Genomic DNA, 18,774 nt, shown 5'->3' with positions numbered 1-18,774 from the left:
GCCCCTGTAATCAAATATATTTGGGGGTTCGGCTTCAACATATAAAGTTGGGAAGGGGTGAAATACAATTCAGTCCATAATAGTGTCTCTCAAAGAGAGTAAGTTCTAAATTTTGATGAAGTCCAAATTATCAATTTTTTTTTAACAGATCATACCTTTGGTGTCTTATCTAACAAATCTATGCCTACCCAGATCACAAAGATATGCTCTTATATTTTTTTATAGAAAATATATACTTTTAGGTGTTTTTATTTAGGAATAGTCTTTTATGAATGACCTGTTTGTTATACGTGGCACCAAGTATAAATTAAATGATCCTTTGCTGTTGTTCTAACACCGTCTGTTAAAAAAGGTCTATTTCTGACCTCTCCATTCTGTCCATTGATTTATGTGTCTATGCTTTTATAAATACCATATTTTTTAAATTAGTGTGGCTTTATCCTCAGTCTTGAAATCAGGTAGTAAGAATCCTTCAAATTTCTCCTTTTTAAAACTTGTTTTGATTATTCTATTCCTTTGCATTTCTAAATAAAATTTAAAATCAGTCCATTTCTACTGGGGGGAAAAAAGCCTCCTGGTATTTTGGTTGGGATATCACTGAATCCATATAAATTAATTTGAAGAGATTTGTCAGATTAACAATATGGAGTCCTCTGGGGCACCCATATGGCTCAGTTCGATAGGCATCTGACTCTTGATTTCAGCTCATGATCTCATGGTTCAAGCCCTGCATCAGGCTCTGTGCTGACAGCGCGGAACCTGCTTGGGATCCTCTCTCTCTCCCTTTCTCTGCCCCTCCCCCACTGGTGTGTGTTCTCTCAAAATAAATAAATTAACTTAAAAAAAACCAATATGGAGACTTCTGGTCCATGATCACGTGTTTTTCTCCTTTTATTTAATTTCCCTCAGTGATTTTCAATAGTTTTCGGTATACAGGTTTTGCACATCTTTTGCCAGATTTATCCCCTAGTATTTTATATTTTCTAGGATATTGGTTTTGAACTCAGTTTCCGAATTTATTAAATATTATTTATTATTTACTTATTTTATAATGAGGCATTGAATACCTCATGTAATTTACTGAATGCTGTACTGAGTGGAAAACAGAAGGTTGCATAGGTACCGGCACCGATGGCTCACTACTGCTGCCCAGCATCACAACCTGCTGCCCACATGCCATGCCCCCACCCTGGGAAAACATCGGAATTCTAAATTCAAATCATGGTTTCTACTGATTGTGTATTGCTTTTACACCATCATAAAGTAAAAAAAATCATAAATAGAACCATCGTAAGTTGGGACTACCCATATATCGAAATATAATTGATTTGTGTATACTGACCCTGAATCCTAGAAACTTGCTAAATTTGTTTCAGGAGCTTTTTTGTGGACTTCTTAGGATTGTTTGTGAATGGAGACAGTTACTTCTTCCTTCCTGATTTAACGGTCTTTTACGGATATTTCTTGATTTTATTGGTTGCACTTACTAGAATCTCCAGCAACGTGATGACTTAAAGTGATATCCTTGCTTCTCTCAAATCTAAAGTCTTTCACCATTGTATTAGACAGCTAGGGCTGCCATAAGGAAGTACCCCAGCCTAACTGGCTTAAATAACATGTATTTTCACACAATTCTGGAGTCTAGAAGTCTAAGATCAAGGTGTCAGTGGGACTGGCTTTTCCTGAGGCCTTTCTCCCTGTGTTTTTACATGTTTTTTCCTCTGTGTTTGTGCCTTAATCTCCTTTTCTTTAAGGACACCAGTCATATTGGATTAGGAGTCACCCTAATGACCTCATTTTAACTCAATTACCTCTTTAAAGGGCCTTATCTCTGAATACAGCTATAATCTGAGATACTGGGGGTTAGGACTCCAACAGACAAATTTAGTGAGGGGACCTAACTGAGACCATAACAACTATTAAATATGTTAGTTGTAGGTCTTTGTAGATGCCCTATTGTCAGGTTAAAATTCTCTTTTAAATCTTTTTGCTTAAATCTTTTTAAAATCATAAATAAGTCTTGAATTTTCTCAAGTTTTTTTCTGCATCTATTAAGATGATTATATGTGTTTCCTCTTTCTCTCTTTTAATACAGTAAATTACATTGATTGATTTTTCAAATATTAAGCCCACCCTGTATTTTACCCTTGTCCAGTGGTGACATATTATCCTTTCTATATGTTGCCAATTTTTATTTGGGAAAATATTACAGAATATCTTTGATACCTAACTTATTAAAGGATGCATTTGTGGGTGGAAGGACAGATGCTGTACAAGTGTTTAGTCACTCACCTGAACATAAATAATAAGCTTATTACTTTGAAATACAAAGGCAAATGTCAGAAATAATAGTTCAAAGAGCTAAAAGTGAATGAAAGGAGTACTAGTGGGTAAAATTTTCCCTACCCATCCTTACTTCATTTTCTACCATTTGACTTTTTAAATTATATGTACATTATTTTGGTAGAAGTAAAACTTATTTTAATTTTTTTTTAATGTTTTACTTATTCTTAGAGAGAGACAGAGCATGAGTGGGTGAAGGGCTGAGCAAGAGGGACACAGAATCCGAAGCAGGCTCCAGGCTCTGAGCTGTCAGCACAGAGCCTGACACCGGGCTTGAACTCACAGGCTGCGAGATCATGACCTGAGCCGAAGTCAGACGCCCAACAAACTGAGCCACCCAGGCGCCCCAAACTTAATTTATTTTAATGAAAAAAAAAAACTTAAATCCTCCCCATTCAAAGTCTAGTTATTTGTTCGTTTTTAGTTCACTTTCATTACAATTCTGTTTCAGGTGGGATTATTTTGCCAGTGCATGGTGTGCAAACAACTGGAACAGTGCCTCTCTTTCCTCTCAAATATCTAGCTCCTTCCAGCACAATTTATTGTTTGTCCTTAATTTTTTCCCATGTTGTGTTAATACTCTCAATTATTTATACTAGGTTGTTTCTATACTATCCGTCCTTGTCCTGGTCCAACACTGACTGGAGTTATAACTAGAATGAATTTACTGTGGTGGTGAAGTTCACCCAAACACAAAGAAATGGGAAGTGCAAAGGCCCAGAGGTTTATAAAAGCGTGTGGCTGGTAAACGCATGATGGAGGAATCTGAGAATAGAGAATAATAAACGTTGAAAGTACAACAGTAAGTGGCATTACTTAAAACGAAACCTTGACGGACAGTCCTGGGGTAGGCATCGCGACACTTCTCAAGCTGGGATCCCCACGTGAGGCAGACACCCCACGCACAAAGGCTAAGTCCCAGGGACTCGGGCTTTGATTTCGGGGGCCCGCGCAGGCTCAGCGAGACTGGTCGTGGCCCATGGGGCGGGGCGAACGTCACTTCCCGCAGCCTCTGCCGGGTCTCGCGCGCTATGACGGCCCGCGCGGAGCCGCAGGGTAGGCGGCCCGGAGTCGGGGTAGGAGTAGTGGTGACTAGCAGCAGGCATCCTCGTTGCGTCCTCCTGGGGAAGAGGAAAGGGACTGTAGGAGCCGGCAGTTATCAACTCCCCGGGGGCCATTTGGAATTCGGGTGAGCAACCACCGAGCCCACCGGAGGAGAGCCGAACGTGCACGGGAAGGACGAGCTCTCCCCGTGCGTGCGTCCTTGCGTCGTTGCGTGTGCGCGGACGCTGCGTCATCTCGCGCGTTCCTCTGTTCTCACCTAGGGCCGCAGCGCTCCTGGGTGCAGGCGCCGGCCGGGAGGGGGCGCTGAGCTGCGGAGGGCTGGCGAAGGGTCTGTGGTCGGCCTGAGCCCCGCCAGCCCAGTCCTTTTTCTGCCGGCAGCCTTCTATCCGCGCCTGCGGGCTGATGTGTAGGGTGTGTTTTTCTTAATGTTTACATGTAAGAGGCGGAAAGTGGGTCTTTATGAAGATCTAGCCCAGTTGTGTCAGTTCAGGCACTTGCACGGTTCGGGCTGTGCACTAAACGTACACGGATGGACGGCCTGTATCCTGCCCGCGCAGGTTTGGCCAAGCACATGGGCTAGTGAAACTCTGGGCCTCGGTGTCTTCATCTATACAGTGGGGAGGTTGGACGGAGCACTCTTTAACGTGGCGTTCTGTGTTTGATGGCGGATCAGACCGATAAAAGAAGTTGGATAGTTAAGGGTCAGATCTACCCAGTGGTGCGGAAAGCCGGGGATTTTGCTAAAAGGTGGGTTCTGAAGTGAGAATAGGTTAAAGTCAACGGTGGATGAACAGTATCTAAAGCGATCAGAGCCAACGCTTGTTTTTCCATTAGTGTAAAAGTGCAAACATACATGAAAGTAAACAGTTGGTGAATCCTCATGTACTTACTACTCGGCTTGTTCTTGTTTCATCTTTACTGCTCCATCCCAACAGACACACAGATCCCTTGTTTTCTAGACTCTTCTGAAGGAAAACGCGGACATTTATTATACCGCCCATAAACAGTTCGTTATGTACCTGTCATAGGCTTTTTTAAAAAATGTAACTCCATTTTCACACCTTAAGAAAATACGTTTTCACACCTTAACAAGATAATTCTTTAATAACCTGTGATATAGTCAGTCTGTACCACTTTCCCCATTTGTCTTGAAAATGTTTTGTACCAATCAAGATCAAAGGAAGATTGTACTTTGGGATTGATTGTAATTTGGGATTGATAAATTTAAGTCTCCAAATCTAACAGTAATCCCTCTTTCCCTTTTTTTACCATCCCATGTTGAAGGGTATGGGTCATTAGGAGAATTTCTTACATTCTGACTATATTCTTGGAATCTACCTATTTGTTACAAAGTGCTAGAGACTTGATGCAAGTGTTTTAATCAGACTTTGTCTTTGATAAAACATGGAATTCCTATGATCTTTTAGCACATGGAATTTTTTAAATGGTTTTCAGGATTTTAAAAAGCATCAATAAGTTTATCATTTTTAGATAATTAAGATACAAATTTTTTAAAATTTTTTTTCATGTTTATTTTTGAGAGAGACAGAGTGTGAGCAGGGGAGGGGCAGAGAGAGAGGGAGACACAGAATCCAAAGCAGGCTCCAGGCTCCGAGCTGTCAGCACAGAGCCCGACGCAGGGCTTGATCACACGAACTGCAAGATCATGACCTGAGCCGAAGTCGGCCACTTAACCAACTGAGCCACCCAGGTGCCCCTAGATAATTAAGATAAACCTTCAGTTAATAACTAATAAAATTTCCAGGTTAAGGGTCACATTGCCCAGAGGGACTCATTGTATTGTACTTTGTCAATTGCAATGGCTAGAGATAGGTATCTTAATGCTAACACAATAAAGTATTGGAATCTTTACTTAGATATCCAATGATAATAGGCAAAATTGTCCTTTAATGAGCTTTTTACTGAGTGCTAGATATTATGCCAAGCTCTTCATATGTATGCTTTCACTTATCTTTATATGACTGGTACACTGAATGGGCTAAGTTTGAGAGGAGACACAAATAGAAAATGGCTTTATTTTCTCCTTCCCTTGTCTTTATAATTTTTTTTTTAAGTTTACTTATTTATTTTGAGATAGGCAGAGACACTGCCAGTGGGGTAGGGGCAGAGAGAGAGGGAGAGAGAAAGAATCCCAAGCAGGCTCCACATTGCCAGTGCAGAGCCTGACACGGGGCTAAAACCCACAAAACCAAGAGATCATGACCTGAGTGGAAACCAAGAGTTGGAGGCTTAACTGACTAAGCCACCCAGGCACCCCTCCTTCTGTTGTCTTTCCCTATTCTGCTGTTCTCTGACATTTCCTGCAAATTCTATTGTTTTCCTGTCACTTGATTAGAAAAATAAATCACGTTTGGTCATTATGATCCACTTCCAAGCATTTGTAATGGGGAAAAGGAGAGAGGAGGAAGACCTCCTCCTTTTCTCACTGTTTCTGGTTTCCTTCCCTCTCCAGGATGTTGGGGAGGGAGAGGGTGGGCCAAACTTTTTACATGACTAGTGCTGCTGTGATCCATCCATTGGTGCCCTCTGGATGTTGTGCCCTCTTCCTCAGGGTATGTCTGTTGGTTGTTTGGAAATCCCACAAGGATGTCTCTCCTGCACAGTTCTCAGACATAGGTGGCTGATTTAGCTCTTGCTTATTAGAACACTACCTTGCTTTTTTTTTCTGCTGGGATCCCCAGCAGTCTCTTGTAGCATCTATTGGACCCAGAAGAAAATTCACAATGGGAGTAATGCCCTCACTGTCACCCTTTCTCCTTGCTCATTCATCATGGGCTTCTGTAGCCAGTCTCCTGCTTTCCAGATTCTCAAAGTGGGAATAAACGTCAGCGTCTCTATTCATGTACATCCCTAAACACCAAGGGACACACTTTAGACTTGCCCAAGAGCTCTTACCTTTGTACCACCTCTACTCTGAATCACAGGCGTGTGAGTTTCTGCAGCTGGATATGACTTTAGCAGGGGAGGAACACGCCAGTATCTCCTTGGGAATCACACCCAATCTCTGTGAACACTTTTCTTGAAGCACCTCTCACTTGGCTTCAGGTAGAGTTGTCCTTTCATCAGGATGAAGGAAAACGCTGCTACTATGCTTGAAAATTCATAACTTTCCTCCCTGCCCTAAATCTCCTTTCTTATTATGTAGAGTGGGTAGGGTGAAGGTCAAAAGACTTGCAAGCCTTTAGATGGCATCTGTTTGCTCTCTTGCCATACTCTTTAGAATTTGAGGTGTTTATTGCCTATTGTCCTGAATTTTAAGGCTTCAACGAAAATTCTGAGACTGCAGGAAAAGACATCATCCACTTCTTGATACACTTGCAACAACCCCGTTGGAAAGTAGTATTACCTCTTTTTATTAGGTTTAGCTGACTCCAAAGCCTGTGCTCTTAACTGTATACTTAACTGTCTCCTGATTGCATACAGTTGCCAGGCACGTGAACTAGTGCTGAATTGGCTAAATGTTCTTTTTTTCTCAATAGGAAGTCCTTTTGGTCTTCAGATAACTTCGGATACTTTATAGTTGAGATAAAGAGAATGTCCAAAGGCAGGGTTGTTGATTGATTGTTAGAAAGCAAGAGCCAATTACAGGGTTTTTTGTTTTTTGCTTTAGACTAGAAACTTCTAGGCAGGAATTTCATGGCAAAAGAATAATAAGTTACATAACTAAAATTGAATACAGTGCTGTGCTTCTGTTTTCCAGTGAAACGTGGGAAGAATGTGCTCAAAGGGAAACCTGGGAAGAAGCAGCTCTTCGCTTGAAAAATGTTCGCTTTGCCTCAGTCGTGAATTCCTTTGCTGAGAAAGAAAATTACCATTATGTGACAATACTAATGAAAGGGGAAGTGGACATGACTTATGATTCAGAACCAAAGAACACAGAGCCTGAAAAAAATGAAAGTAAGAGAATTATGTGTAATAATTCATGTTCTTTGAGGAGCTTATCATCTGAGTATTACATTATGTTTGCCATGCAAAGAGAATTAGTCTTTCCATACAGAAGTGTAAATACATATACTTAAATCCTGGAGACATAAGCATATAGCAGGAAACAGAACTGGCCTGGAGCCAGACTACTTGACTTGCATCCTGGTTTTTCCACGTAGAGGTTTGTAACCTTGGGCAAGTTATTTCATGTCTCTGGGTCTCTTTTCGCCTCTGTGATAATAGCAACTACCTCTGATGGGTTGTTGTAGGGATAAAATTAGTTAATACATATAAAGAACCAAATGAACACTGTAAGTACTCAGTAAGTCTTAGTTTTATTTTTAGCATTTAATTTTTCTTCAGACTGATTTTAAGCAAAATGTTGAAGGTGCCATCCTCAGTTTTCTCACCTGTGTAAGAAAGATACAAATTTCCTTGCATGGAGAGTGACTAACCTGACAAAACAATTATCCTCGGTGTTGAGTCGAGTGCTCTGAAAGCTTTAACAACATTGATGTGATTTACTGTGTGCTAAGCATTGTCCTAAGGACTTTGCATGGATCATCTCTCTTCAAATTTCATAAAACTCCATGAGAAGGAATAAAATATCAAACTTACCAAATATATTCTTTGCCTTGTGAAACCTTATCCAAGCGGTCTTGTGTACTGGACCTCCCCTATAAACATTTAATTTATTCTCCAGTATGGAAGAATCTTGTCATTCAACAAATGTTTACTGAGTACTGCATGCCAGGTACCATTCCAGGCGCTAAAGAAACGGTGGTGTATGGAACAAAGCCCCTCCCCTCTCAGATTTTACATTTTTTTCAATCCAGGGGAAAGGCAACACATTAGCAGATACTTTACAATGTAATGATAAGGAATAAGAATAAAAGTAAAACGGTGTAAAGGATAGTGACCCATGGGTGCTGCATCAGACAGGGTGGTCATGGAGGGCCTCTGAGGAGGGGGCATATGTGCAGAGGCCTGGAAGAAGTGAAATTTCTAGAATGGATAAATCATGAGTTAAGTGGTTTGCAGATTGAATTCATTGACTGAACAGAAGGGCATGTTCTACCCGAAGGCCTGTTGAGTCATATACGACTTTTTATAAAACAGGTAATGACTTGGAATCATCTAAAGTGAACTAGCAACATCTGAGCTATTTTTACTCACTACACTCCAACACCAAACCTGTGGCTCTTTTCTTCACATCAAATAGTTCTCCAGACATCAACTGGATGCCCTGTAATTCAGTTACATTCTTGCACTGTCTACCTGGAGTCAGTGTCAGATCCCAAACATTACAGAGTCCGTCCCACAAGACTGCACCCACTTCAAATACCAGTCGCCAAGTCCTGGCCTCCTGTACTTCTGGTCACCTGGCTATAAATTGGGGTTCCCACAACCTCCTCCTCAGGTTCAGTAATTTGCTAGAATGGCCTTCAGAACTCAGGAAACCACTTTACTTACATTACCAGTTTGTTATAGAGGAAACAGCTCAGAAACAGCCACATGGAAGACGCACTGGGCAAGGTGGGCAGAGGGAGGGACGCAGAGCCTCCGTACTCTCAATGAGCACCTTGACGTGTTCACCTCCCAGAAAACTCTCTGAATCCTGTTGTGTGGGGTTTTCATGGAGGTTCCTATGAAATGGGATTGGTACCTATTATCATAGTCTCTATGATTGATTAAATCATTATCTGCTGGTGATTAATTCAATCTCCAGCTCCTCTCCTCTCTCCTCAGGTGGGATGTATCTTTCTGGTCACCAGCCCCCAATTCTGAACCTATCTAAGGATAGGTTCAGCCCAGCCACCCATCAGCTTATTAGCATAAACTCAGGTACGGTTGAAAGAGGCTTATTATGGATAGCAAGTGTTCCTCTCGTCCCTATCACTTAGGAAAATACAAAGGTTTCGGGAACTCTGTGCCAGAAAACAGGGAGGAAAGCTATATATAGATTATGATATAAGGAATATATATATATATATATATATATATATATATATATATATATATAAATTTCTTATATCACAGCGACACACATAGCAATACCCAAGAAGTATCCAAAGGCTTTCAGTTGGCCTAAGGTACAACTAAAATCATTCATGCCTTAAGAAGGGCAGGTGAGAAAATGTACCAGGTTCACTGAGGGCGCTGTCTACAAGTTCTTCTATATCTCACATCCCCAATGATCCTGGATAAAAGGAGGAATAGGAGAGAGGGGAGTCCAGAGTAACAGTGGAAACAAAACTCAGTAGTCTTGACATCCTGAAGCTGTGGGGAGGAACAGTTACTTGTCTTTTTAATATTAAATTGAAGTGTAAATATGTATATTTCCACTTTAATACTTTTTGTAGGACTCAATTTACTTTTTTTCTTTAAAGCAAAGTACAGTTCCCATAACTGAATTTTTAAAAATTAGTTCGAGGGGCGCCTGGGTGGCTTGGTCGGTTGAGCGTCCGACTTCGGCTCAGGTCATGATCTCACGGTCCGTGAGTTCGAGCCCCGCGTCAGGCTCTGGGCTGATGGCTCGGAGCCTGGAGCCTGTTTCCGATTCTGTGTCTCCCTCTCTCTCTGCCCCTCCCCTGTTCATGCTCTGTCTCTCTCTGTTTCAAAAATAAATAATCGTTAAAAAAAAATTTAAAAAAAAATTAGTCCGAGGTGTCATATATTCAGGCAGTAAGCACAGATTATTATTGTTCTCTTAAAAGAGAGCCCTAAACTTGGAAGGAATGACCATATCCTTATTTTTCTCTTTTCTACCAGCAGCAATAACCTGACACAAGATGAGACAAAATGATGAAATACTTTGGTTTTGCATACTTAGCGTCCTTCACAAGGAGCAGACATAGTATTCATTAGTGGAGAAGGGCTGAGGGGAAAACAGCAGAGCCACTGACTGTCCCATCAGTTCTGACCAATCTCCAGCCGGCTGCCTCTGCCTCCGCGCCTCCGCCTCTGTTGGGGTTGGGGTTGCTGAAGCCTGGTGCAAGGCACAACTTCCTGTCCTGCTCTGCACTGTAGGCCTGTATTTCTAGTTTCTTCCTCTGACGTTAGAAGGCATCTCAGGTTCGGTTGGGGTGTTCAGCTTCAAATCGTACTCGCTAGTTTTCCTTTACTGAACTTTGAATGCATAAAGAGCAGATGTTTGGGCTCATTCACCTTTGACTCTCCCGTGCCTGGCTCCTATTCAGAGTATATTGTTCAGACCATGTTGAAGGAAGAAGGGAACAAGGGGATGAGGTTCTTCAGTATAGTATCTAGACCGGCCTACATTTGAACAACTTCTAAAAGATTATTATCCTACGTTATAAAGTTCTGTGTTAGAGTTTTTGTTACTATGTTATGGTATGTAATGTTTTTCCCTTCCTAGAATCTGGTAGTTTTGACTCATTTTTACATGCCTTGTGATTTTTTTTCATTTATATAACTTTTTTTGAGCTTGTCCACCTTCATTTTGTTGACCTTCTCACAGGCTAGTAATCTGAGGTCACACAGTATGATTTTATAAGGCCCAAGGTTACTAGCACCAAGTCAGATTTGATCAGAAACACTGATTCCTCAAAAAAAAAAGAAAAGAAAAAGAAAAAAAGAAACACTGATTCCTCTCTAGCCCTTCATAACAACATAGCAGGAGTTATTTCCACTTTTTGCCCATTGAGAGCTCCTGCTGGGTAGCCAGCTGCACCACAGCCAGGGTGCAGCAGCTCTGTGGTGGCGGTTTTATTTATAGCATAAAGATGCGTTTTCTCTCCCATGTTCATCAGATCCTGGATCTGGATCACCTGCTTCAGGTTACTGGTTATGACATCTTTTCTCCAGCCATCCAATTATAATCAGGAGGATCAGCCAGATGCTTCATTTTCTCGCAGACAGGATAAACTTGACAGACAGCTCCCTTGCGACTGTTAATTCCACATCTTGCAGCACATTGTTGGGTGACACCTCTCTCCCTCTCTCTCTCTGTCTCTCTTTCTTTCTCCCTCCTTCTGTCCTACTCTCTTTCTCTTAGACTCTTAGGTCACAGTTGCTGATCACTCCTTCCTGAACTTGTTCTAATTTCATGGATTCTTTGTCCCCTGTCCCAGAGTGAAACTGCATACCTGTATCTTACAGGCAGAGAAACACTTAGTGGAAGAAACTGCATTTAAACATAAGTATATGCGTGTGACCATGAAGAAACTTAGAACATGGAGTGTACATCTTAGTAATATAATATTTATATATTCACCTGTTATGAGCATCTGTGTTTTCATGTTCCTTACATCTAATTCATCAAAGAGAATACTGTTGCCTAGAGCATTTTTCTAGGATTTTGTGTATTTCACAATAGACACTGTTAAATCTTTCCTTTTTCAATGGATTTTTGAAAATCAGTCCCATCCATATTGTCTATCTAAAGTGTACCACAGCCAGAGAATATTTTTATTCTCTGCACAGCTTCCATTACTTTTTAACAAGATGGAGGATAGCTTAGAAATGTAACTTACCTTATTCTATAGGTGGGGCAGCTGGTTTGTTTTCATGTAGTGTTACCACCTGTCATGTGTAAAGTTCTGTATGTTTTGTTCAGCCAAATATTCAAGCAAAAATTGAATTCTCTTAAATCTGGATTTTACCATCATGGGGCCCTTGTAAGCTTGGTCTCATGTTGAAATAACAGCATGTTTTAAATGATCCCCCTTCTGTTAAGATTTTCATTCTAAAGGCAAATGATGTTGGTACAGCTGAGCTAATGCATAGCATCACTGTGATTAGTAGCACGTTATTATTAGTTGCAAGTCATTTTTATATTTAATTAATTTTTTCGAAGTATAGGTTAACTTGCCAAAATAAATATTCTTTGTTTCCTTCCAGCTAAATAAATTGATTTGGTATCTTTCTTTTCTAGGTTGGGAATGGGTTCCCTGGGAAGAATTTCCTCCACTGGACCAGCTTTTCTGGGCACTGCGGTGTTTAAAGGAACAAGGCTACCATCCATTTAAAGAAGATTTAGATCACCTGGTAGGATACAAAGGTCATCATCTCTAGGGGAAGAAGAAGATAACCTGATATACTTTGAAAAAACAAAATAAGGTTCTGTGAGAGAATGAAAAATACCTACATTTCAGAACAACCCCATCTTATGTAAAAACTTCTATATGCTTGCCAGTTGATTTGCCGCCTTTTAATATACCCACCACCCTTTCAGCCAGTACTTATGAAAAATTTGCTGGCATGATGTCATCAATTGCATTTCAGACTCAGAAAATGTGCTGAATGGTGATATTGTGGCAATTCTGCTTTCTGTATTTTTCTGTGATATTTACTGTGCAGTTTGTCATTACCAGCCTGCCTGGCATGGAGGGCTATAGAATTTGCCCTAGTGTTTCTGTTCAAATAGAGATCCTAATTCAGATGCTAACACAGTATGCCTGTGGCGGAATTTATCACGTTTGTTGACTTTCCTTGTCTGTTTTATTTAAAACAACATTTTTGGTACTATAGTGTGACAGTCTTTGCAACTGGAGTGACAGGACAGTTCATTAGGGTATATTTCCCAGGTTTCTGATTCAGAAGCTACCTCAAGAGAAGTGAGACAAACTGTCTGAGATACTATACTGTCATTAACAGGCCATGGACTTTTGGATTTCTCACATAATCTTTGTGAGATCCAGCTTCCTTATAGGTAAAATGAGATTAGACTAGGGCAGTGGTCCTCCAGGTGACGTCTGGGGAGGTCCATGAGACCCTTTCAAGGGCACTCAAGGTCAAAGATGTTTTCATAATAGGCAGGACATTATTTTCCTTTCTCATTGTCATTCTTTCATGAGTGTACAGAGAAGCTGTCCAGAGGCTAAGTGATGTGTGGTACTGTAACAGATTGAATTTAAGAGGAAACCAGGCAAGCCTTATGGATGAAACCGTTCCATAGGTTTATCTCAAATATAGTTGATTGGGAATTCATTGATTCTTCAGGTTAGTGATTATCCAAGCAGATGTCTTATAGCTTCAAAAACTTGCCACAAAGTAGAGTTTTTCCATATCTGCTACTTTAAATTCTTAATGGACAGGTTCATTAGGAGCTTATGAGATTGTTTTTTTGTTTGTTTGTTTTTGTTTTACATACACATAATTAGATACGAAGGTTTATGGAAAGAAAAAAACTAACCTGGGCTATATGTGGAATTTGAGAAACTCAACAGATGAACATAGGGGAAAGGAAGAAAAAATAAGATAAAAACAAAGAGAGGCAAATCATAAGAGACACTTAAATACAGAGAACAAACTGAGGGTTGTTGGAGGGGGGGTCTGAGGGAGAGGTGGATTAAATGGGTGATGGGCATTAAGGAGGGCATTTTGCAGGATGAGCACTGAGTGTTACATGTAAGAGATGAATCACTGGGTTCTACTTCTGAAGCCAAGACTATACTGTATATTAAATAGCTTGAATTTAAATAAAAATAAAATGAGATGAAATTTAAAAAATAAGTATTTTCAATAAGATGGTGAAAAAAAATTTTTTAAGTTAAGTTTCATGTTAGAAGGGGATTGCATTTTCCCCAGCACCTAATATGCTCCGTTGGCATCCGTAATCACTCAGTAAATATTTCTCTAAATAAGCAGATGACTGGAGGAGGATTTAGAACTCTTAGGTAAGCAGTTAATTCTTAGATGGTTTGAGAATTACCTTTAATGGAAAAAAACTAATGCTGACTACTAGCAATATTCTCATACAATTAAATGTCCGCTACAGTTCCTGAAGTATGCCTCGCTCTGCCAGGACACTGGGGAGTCTGAAATATCTCTTCCTTCATCTGTGTGCCAGGTCAATCCCTGAGGTGTCCTGTATCCCCTGATAAGCAAGTGCAGTATCCTAGCAAAAACCCTCCCAGTGGAGCATGTGGTGAATTCAGCCTCCCTTGGAGAAACAGTTAATAGCTATCCAAATAAGGCAAATGCTTTCAAATAAAATACTGTCTTTGGGGCAGCAGGAATCACATTAACTGAGAACTGTGGAGAAGGAAAGCTCAGGGAATCATCTACGGTGGAGAAAACAAAGTCTTCTTCCAACATAAGATCAGTCATATCAATGCTGCCTTTTTAAAAAATAATTCGACTATTCATGTTGTACTTAGAAGCCAGTGCTTTGCTTGAGTAGCCTTTGTGAAGAATGCAAATAAAGATAACAGCACACAATGACTGAGAGGCATGGACCAAGCCTTCCGCTTTATGGACTTGACAAAGTGAACATGTGAGTTCATAGTTGAGATCCTCCATAAGCATTTAGTTTATACCTACTGTGTGGCAAGTACTATGATAGGTACTTAATTATATTGTAAATTGAATCTATCACATTTAATCCCAAATTTCCATTCTAGATTTCCCATTTTTAGTATGCTATGTTTAAGTATTTGCCTTTTTGCCTAATAATGCTCAGTAGCTCTGTATGCAATGACATAGGACTCCTCATTTTACTTATCAGAACAGATCATGGGCAGAAGGAACAAAGTAGCAGGTGGGCAAGCCAAGCTGTTCACCAGCTTGTTTGACTTCATCCTCCTGTCCTCTGTTCTTTTCCTTCTTTACAGATTCACTTTCCACCCATTGTTGAGGACTCTCCAAAAGACATTATGTACAGCTCAGACCTTTTTCCTAAGCTTCAGATACAGCCACACACCACCCATCTCTACCTGAGCTTTTCTGTCCTTCTAATTTGTTATGTTCCAAACTGAAGTTGCCTTTGCATTCCTCTCCAGGAATGACTCCATTACCTGCTGAATTGCTCAAATTAGACTCCCTTCCCCCACGTAAAGCAGCCACCATCTCTTGTCCATTCTGTTTCTTTCATGTCTTCTGAATCCATGTCCCGTGAGGTTGTCCCAGCTGCCTCTCCTCTAGTGTAGGGGTGCTTGTCCTCTTTTTCCCAGACTGCACCTGCAGTTTTTACCCCTCCAACTAACTGATTGAGGTCAAATACACATGACATAAAATTTATCCTGACTTATTTTTGACAGTACGCCTAGAGAGCCTTTTCAGAAAATTAAATCTCATGGTCATTTGGCTCGTTTCCAATTGAGGCTGTTACAAATAAGGCTGCTATGAGCATGTGCGCATGCTTTCTTTAGGGTTCACGTGTGTACTGATTTCTGTCGGATGTAAACCTACGAATGGGAAGGCTGGGTCACAGAGTATACAAATCTTTGCTAAAGAGATCTTTTTCATGTTATTTATTTATGTATTTATTTAAGTAGGGGAGGGGCAGGAGACAGATGGAGAATCTTTTTTTTAAGATTTTATTTTTTAATTTACATCCAGGTTAGTTAGCATACAGTGCAGTAATGATTTCAGTAGATTCTAGTGATTCATCCTCTACATATAATACCCAGTGCTCATCCCAACAGGTGTCTTCCTTAATGCCCCTTACCCACTTAGCCCATCCCCTCACCTACACCCCTCCAGCAACCCTCAGTTTGTTTTCTGTATTTAAGAGTCTCTTATGTTTTGTCCCCCTCCCTGTTTTTATATTATTTTTGCTTCCCTTCCCTTATGTTCATCTGTTTTGTATCTTAAATTCCACATAAGTGAAGTCATATGATATTTGTCTTTCTCTGACTAATTTTGTTTGGCATAATACCCTCTAGTTCCATCCACTTTGTTGCAAATGGCAAGATTTCATTCTTTTTGATTGCTGAGTAATACTCCATTTCATATATATACCACTTCTTCTTTATCCATTCATCTGTTGATGGACATTTGGGCTCTTTCTGTACTTTGGCTATTGTCGATAGTGCTGCTGTATACATTGAGGTGTATCTGCCCCTTTGAAACAGCACACCTGTATCCCTTAGATAAATACCTACTAGTGCAGGTGGGTTGTAGGGTCATTCTATTTTTAACTTTTTGAGGAACTGCCATACTGTTTTCCAGAATGGTTGCACCAGCTTGCATTCCCACCAGCAGTACAAAAGAGATCCTCTTTCTCTGCATCCTCACCAACATCTGTTGTTGCCTGAGTTGTTAATATTAGCCATTCTGACTGGTATCAGGTGGTATCTCATTGTGGTTTGGATTTGTATTTCCCTGATGATGAGCCATGTTAAGCATTTTTTCATGTGTCTGTTAGCCATCTGGATGTCTTCTTTGGAAAATTGTCTATTCACGTCTTTTGCCCATTTCTTGACTGCATTCTGCTTTTCGGGTATTGAGTTTGAGAAGTTCTATATAGATTTTGGATACTAACCCTTTATCGGATATGTCATTTGCAAATATCTTCTCCCATTCTATTGGTTGCCTTTTAGTTTTGCTGATTGTTTCTTTCCTTCATTATGCAGAAGCTTTTTATCTTGATGAGGTCCCAGTTCATTTTTGCTTTTGTTTCCCTTGCCTCGAGACATGTTGAGTGAGAAGCTGTTGCACCTGAGATCAGAGGCTTTTACCTGCTTTTTCCTGGCAGATTTTGACGGCTTTCTATCTTACGTTTAAGTCTTTCATCCATTTTGAGTTTATTTTTGTGTATGGTGTAAGAAAGTGGTCCAGGTTCATTCTGCTGCAGGTCACTATCCAGTTTTCCCAACACCATTTGCTGAAGAGAATATTTTTATTTTATTGGATATTCTTTCCTGCTTTGTCAAAGATTAGTTGGCCATATGTTTGTGGATTCACTTCTGGATTCTCTATTCTGTTCCACTCATCTAAGTGTCTGTTTTTGTGCCAGTACCATACTGTCTTGATTACAGCTTTGTAATACAAGTCCCAGATTGTGATGCCTCCAGCTTTAGTTTTCTTTTTCAGGATTGCTTTGGCTATTCAGGGTCTTTTCTGGTTTCATACAAATTTTAGGATTGTTTGTTCTAGCTCTGTGAAGAATGCTGGTGTTATTTTGATAGGAATTGCATTGAATATGTAGATTGCTTTGGGTTGTATCGACATTTTAACAATATTTGTTCTTCCAATCCAGGAGCATGGAATATTTTTTCATTTTTTAAATGTCTTCTTCAATTTCTTTCATAAGCTTTCTATAGTTTTCAGTGTATAGATTTTTCACCTCTTTGGTTAGGTTTACTCCTAGGTATTTTATGATTTTTGGTGCAATTGCAAATGGGATCGATTCCTTGATTTCTCTGTTGCCTCATTATTGGCGTATAGAAATGCAACTGATTTCTGTGCACTGATTTTATATCCTGCGACCTTGCTGAATTCACGTATCAGTTCTAGGAGGTTTTTGGTGGAATCTCTGGGTTTTCCATAGAATATCATGTCAGAGAGACAGAGAATCTTAAGCAGGCTCTGTGGGGCTTGATCTCACAACCATGAGATGTCTTGAGCCAAAATCAAGAGCCACTTAACCAACTGAGCCATCCAGGCACCCCACTAAAGAAATCTTAAGTGCTCTCTTTACAAGGTGCCTCTTCAGACCTTGCTGGGGGTATTATATAACATATGATATATAGAGAGATATAGATATAACATATGATATGTGGATATATCTATATATATCCTGATTTCTAAAATATTTTTAGGGGCGCCTGGGTGGCACAGTCGGTTAAGCGTCCGACTTCAGCCAGGTCCCGATCTCGCGGTCCGTGAGTTCGAGCCCCGCGTCGGACTCTGGGCTGATGGCTCAGAGCCTGGAGCCTGTTTCAGATTCTGTGTCTCCCTCTCTCTCTGCCCCTCCCCCGTTCATGCTCTGTCTCTCTCTGTCCCAAAAATAAATAAACGTTAAAAAAAAAAAAAAAAAATATATATATATATATATATATATATATTTTTTTTTTTTAATCCAAATTGTGAAATACACTTACACCCCAGGGTTTTGGATGAGAGGTCATAGAACTGCATATATAAATTTAAGGTGAGTCTGTAGATAGCAGTTTGATGTCACATGAGAACACAGAAAGAAGGCAAGCCAATGAGAGACTTGCCAAACCTCCCTACACCTTGAGCTTGGACTTCTAACCTCTGGAACTGTGTGAAAATAAATTCCCGTTTAAGTCATGAGTCTGTTTTTGTTGTAGCATACCTAACAAACTAAGCTAACAGGTGGCCTAAATCTCAAAGCTTAAGGAACTGTAACAGAATCAATGAACATTTGCTATTGTGGATTCCCACACTTTCCATGCCTGCCATCCTTGAATTGGAACTTTGGCAGCAACAAAGGCATCTCGTATAACAGGGTCCAGAGTGTGAAGTTAACTTTTGATGTGGAAAACAAAAAATGTTAATATGAAAATTTTCAAATATATCAGAAGTAGAGAATAGTACAATGAACTTCCATACACGCTATACTCAGAGTCAGCAGGTACCAAGATTTTGCCTTATTTGGTTCAGCTCTCTCCTTTCCACCTCCTTCTTTTCCTTGGCTGCAGTATATATATATTTTAGACAACCAATATTTTATTATACTGTATAATAGACACTGTTATAACCGCAATT

At 40.1% G+C, this 18,774-nt stretch overlaps 1 protein-coding gene across 4 annotated transcripts; it reads left to right on the top strand.

Moving 5' to 3' along the window:
- The first annotated feature begins 3,284 nt into the window (after positions 1-3,284).
- On the top strand, positions 3,285-12,763 carry NUDT15 (nudix hydrolase 15). Of its 4 annotated transcripts, none has more exons than XM_027064833.2 (4): positions 3,285-3,532; positions 7,130-7,326; positions 9,103-9,198; positions 12,251-12,763. In XM_027064833.2, exons 1-4 carry the CDS (start codon positions 3,375-3,377, stop codon positions 12,388-12,390), a joined length of 591 nt encoding a protein of 196 aa, XP_026920634.1. In that variant the 5' UTR covers positions 3,285-3,374; the 3' UTR covers positions 12,391-12,763. The 4 variants fall into 4 exon arrangements, 3 of the variants coding, with proteins under 3 accessions (XP_026920634.1, XP_014924389.1, XP_026920635.1); XR_008295501.1 differs by having other exon boundaries at positions 3,286-3,532; positions 9,083-9,198; positions 12,251-12,467; XM_027064834.2 differs by lacking the exon at positions 3,285-3,532 and adding an exon at positions 3,847-4,155.
- Positions 12,764-18,774: the final 6,011 nt, after the last annotated feature.

Source organism: Acinonyx jubatus, chromosome A1, assembly GCF_027475565.1.
Source record: "Acinonyx jubatus isolate Ajub_Pintada_27869175 chromosome A1, VMU_Ajub_asm_v1.0, whole genome shotgun sequence".
In the NCBI taxonomy this organism is placed as follows: Eukaryota; Metazoa; Chordata; class Mammalia; order Carnivora; family Felidae; genus Acinonyx; species Acinonyx jubatus.
The sequence above is the reverse complement of the archived record's forward strand: the minus strand, read 5'-3'. Positions and strand labels throughout refer to the sequence as shown.

Bases quoted from the DNA above. Each gene is read 5' to 3' on its own strand.
- NUDT15 (XM_027064833.2), top strand. From the start codon at position 3,375: ATGACGGCCCGCGCGGAGCCGCAGGGTAGGCGGCCCGGAGTCGGGGTA. The intron at 7,327-9,102 runs GTAAGAGAATTA...CTCTCTCCTCAG, and splicing joins AGAGCCTGAAAAAAATGAAA to GTGGGATGTATCTTTCTGGT. The intron at 9,199-12,250 runs GTACGGTTGAAA...TTTCTTTTCTAG, and splicing joins GCTTATTAGCATAAACTCAG to GTTGGGAATGGGTTCCCTGG.